At 53.4% G+C, this 2,954-nt stretch overlaps 1 protein-coding gene across 1 annotated transcript; it reads left to right on the top strand.

Annotated features, from left to right (window-relative positions):
- The first annotated feature begins 562 nt into the window (after positions 1 to 562).
- LOC4804968 (uncharacterized) lies at positions 563 to 2,515 on the top strand. Its single transcript, XM_033377590.1, has 2 exons — positions 563 to 1,618; positions 1,700 to 2,515. The coding sequence occupies exons 1-2, from the start codon at positions 563 to 565 to the stop codon at positions 2,513 to 2,515; spliced, it is 1,872 nt and encodes a 623-aa protein (XP_033233481.1).
- The last annotated feature ends 439 nt before the right edge of the window (positions 2,516 to 2,954 follow it).

The following is a 2,954-nucleotide window of genomic DNA, read 5'->3' as shown; positions in this document are numbered from 1 at the left end:
CAGTCCCTTGCTCAAATATGTATCTTTCTGTTGTCTCCTGTTTTTCGTGTGTGTATCTATGTCGCGCACTGCATTTCCGTTTGGAATGCATCATTAAAGTATTTCGAATTAACATTAGTAAATCAGGGCCCATTCCCATCCCTAACTCCCTCTGCAAACATCCTAATGTGTGGAATGGGAGGGACAGAAATTGTTGGATAAACAAATATCGGCATCGGCATGCGTTCCCCAACCACCGCTGCTCGGTTCCGTCCGTGTCTGGCTGAGAGATCTCGTCTGCCTCCTCTATACTACCATGTTCGACAGACAGCCACGACCGCGGCACGTCGGCCGTGCACTTGTCGCAACCTGCGGCGACACACACGCAGCAGTCAGGTGAAGAGCTACGCCCTCATTCATTTCTTTCAAAATCGAAGCAGTTCATTTCCAATCTGTATTCGTAATAATTGATTTACTGTGTGTTCACATTTGTCATTTTTCGTTAGTAGAAATAAATTAAATCCAAATTTTGTATCATCAAAATCTACCATTTCAAATGAAAAAATCTCGTTCGACTGCCTCGATGGCCCAATGTCCGTGTCACCTGCCCGGCACACATCACTGCGGCAAGGAGCTGCGAGAGAAGCGCCAGGAATTCTTCCGGCGGGACATCGATGACATTACGGACAGCGTAATGCAGGTGATGCGGATTTGCGGCCTCATGGCCTGGGAGGTGAGGCGCACCAGGGAAGTGATAAAGCGTTCGTTCGAGCACTACGACGAGGTGCGCTACAAGATTGACTTGGTGCCCCGCAAGCGATTCTGCAAGGAGACCTTCATCCATGGGCTGGCCGTCGAGGCGCAGATGTCGCGTATGGACTCCCAAATCGCCTACTCAATCGTGAAGAGGGCCTTCAAGGCCTACTACCACGGGACCGCGATGGAGGGCAAGCGGCTGAAGTCCTTGATGGAGGGCATGAAGCATAGCCAGCAGTGCCTCTGGCTGCACGCGGCCAAGCGCACGGCCGAGATCTACGCGGCCTATGCGGGCCTGATGCACTCCGAGATGCTGCAGTTCGCGGAGCGCTTCGAGTGTGTCTACAAGAGTCTGTACGATGTGCTGTGTACTCGTGTGATCTGGGACGATGAGAACCATTGCCGCTGCGCCTGGACATCCGCGGTCCCCTCCCAGATCTCTACCATCTCCACAATGACCGCCGAGATGGAGGTGCTTTTCCTGAAGCAGAACATGGCTCCCAGCAGTGCACCCTCCGCAACGGCCGTGGTCCCCAGTCAGCTTTCCGTCCAAGTGAAAGAGATCATCGTGAATGAAGGGCCTCCGACAGGGCCGGCCAGCGAGGTCAGCTCAAAGTCGTCCCGATACAACTACGGACTGAAGAAAGTAGTCCAGAAGAAGTCCTCGAGTAAGCCACCAACTGTGCAGAGCTCCAAGGCAAGCCTCGGAAGGCGTAGGAAGAAGTGCACGTGTCCGAAGCTGCAGTGCGATCGGAAGTTCGAGCGAGAGGCGCCAGAGATCACGGCAGAGTGCAGCCAGGGGCCGTATGTGTGCCGCTGGCTCCGCTACGACGAGGAGGAGGAGCAGTTCAAGGAGCACCTAGTTCCGTTCCCTCCCATGGAGGTCATCTGTCCTCCCTGCCACAAGGACGACCTGCCCTGCGATCCCGAATGCACCTGCACCTGCGACATCTGCACCTGCCAGCCTGCTTACGATGAGGGGGCTGGGGAGGAGGAGCACCACGGAGAGAGGCTGTCGGCCACCGGCATTGAGGACCACGACACTGACTACTGTTGGCTTGCTCCGTTCCGCGACTGGCCCCGGGTGGACGTGGAGGCGGTGGAGGAACCGGAGGAGGAGGCAAGCATGACCCCCAACTCCGAAGAGGAGGAGGCGCTCTTTCAGTGTCGCTGCACCTGCGAGATCAAGCAGCGCGCCTTCCCTCATCTCTTCACCTACTTGGCTCCCTTCAAGCCGATCAAGCCCGTGGTTGAGGAGGTGACTTCCGTCAAGGATCCAGAGAAGTGCGAAGAGGAAGAAGGCATTGAGGACTTGTTGGCGAAGCCTCCGCCCTGCGGTGTCTCCCCGGCCACCTACCGCTGCTGGCTGCAGCCCACACCCCCTCCCAGCGATCCCGAGTCCGTTACAGAGGAACAGCCACACATCGCAGTGCTGGCCCAGGATGCGAAGCCCAAAGTAGCTGGCATTTCTATGGATGTCACCGTCAAGCGGCAGCACCACGAAAAAGGAAGCGAAGTGGCCAAACCATCAGGGCCTGCGCCCGCATCAAAGTCTCAGAGGTCTAGCACAAAAACACCCAATTTAAGGATTAGTATGCCAGCCCAAGCTGCTGCTCCTAAGGCACCGGCAAAGCCAGCTCCTACGGCTGTTCCCGCTCCAGCTCCAGCTGCGATCGCCACTCCTCCAGCGGCCAAGCCCCCGCCAACTCAGTCTCCGGCTCAGGTAAACCAAGAGGAGAAGCTCACAAAGGAGGATATTTTGAATATCATTGGACTGTAGTAGAGTTTATCGAGCAAACGTTTCATTATTGGATGGTTCCGTTCCGCATTCTGAGCAAATTTTTATACTATTTTGTATTAAAGTACACCTTTTTCATGGGATCACATTTGAGATAGGAGTGGCCCCAGCCCCAAAGCAGAGCATTCTTTTCATTTTCCTCTTTGATATTTCCCAAATGGATGTCAACCTTAAATATCAATTTCTTGGAACTTTTCCGAACACTGCCGTCCCACAGCTGGGATCGCACTCCACGCAGCACTCAACTAATGTCATAGGGAAATCCGAGTTCCAAACGCAATTTGCTCTCAAATAGTTTTGAAAAGTTATTTGATATTTTATTTCATATTTTTATTGTCAATGGTTTTGTCGCATATCTTTTTGTTCGTGAATGAGTGTGGGTTTTTGTTTGCCAAACGAACTGTCAATTGATTGTCAAATT

The sequence above is a fragment of the Drosophila pseudoobscura genome, chromosome 3 (genome assembly GCF_009870125.1).
Source record: "Drosophila pseudoobscura strain MV-25-SWS-2005 chromosome 3, UCI_Dpse_MV25, whole genome shotgun sequence".
Classification (NCBI taxonomy): Eukaryota; Metazoa; Arthropoda; class Insecta; order Diptera; family Drosophilidae; genus Drosophila; species Drosophila pseudoobscura.
Note: the sequence above shows the minus strand (reverse complement) of the source record. Positions and strands in the feature narration are given on the sequence as shown.

Bases quoted from the DNA above. Each gene is read 5' to 3' on its own strand.
- LOC4804968 (XM_033377590.1), top strand. From the start codon at position 563: ATGGCCCAATGTCCGTGTCACCTGCCCGGCACACATCACTGCGGCAAG. The intron at 1,619-1,699 runs GTCATCTGTCCT...TGCACCTGCCAG, and splicing joins TTCCGTTCCCTCCCATGGAG to CCTGCTTACGATGAGGGGGC.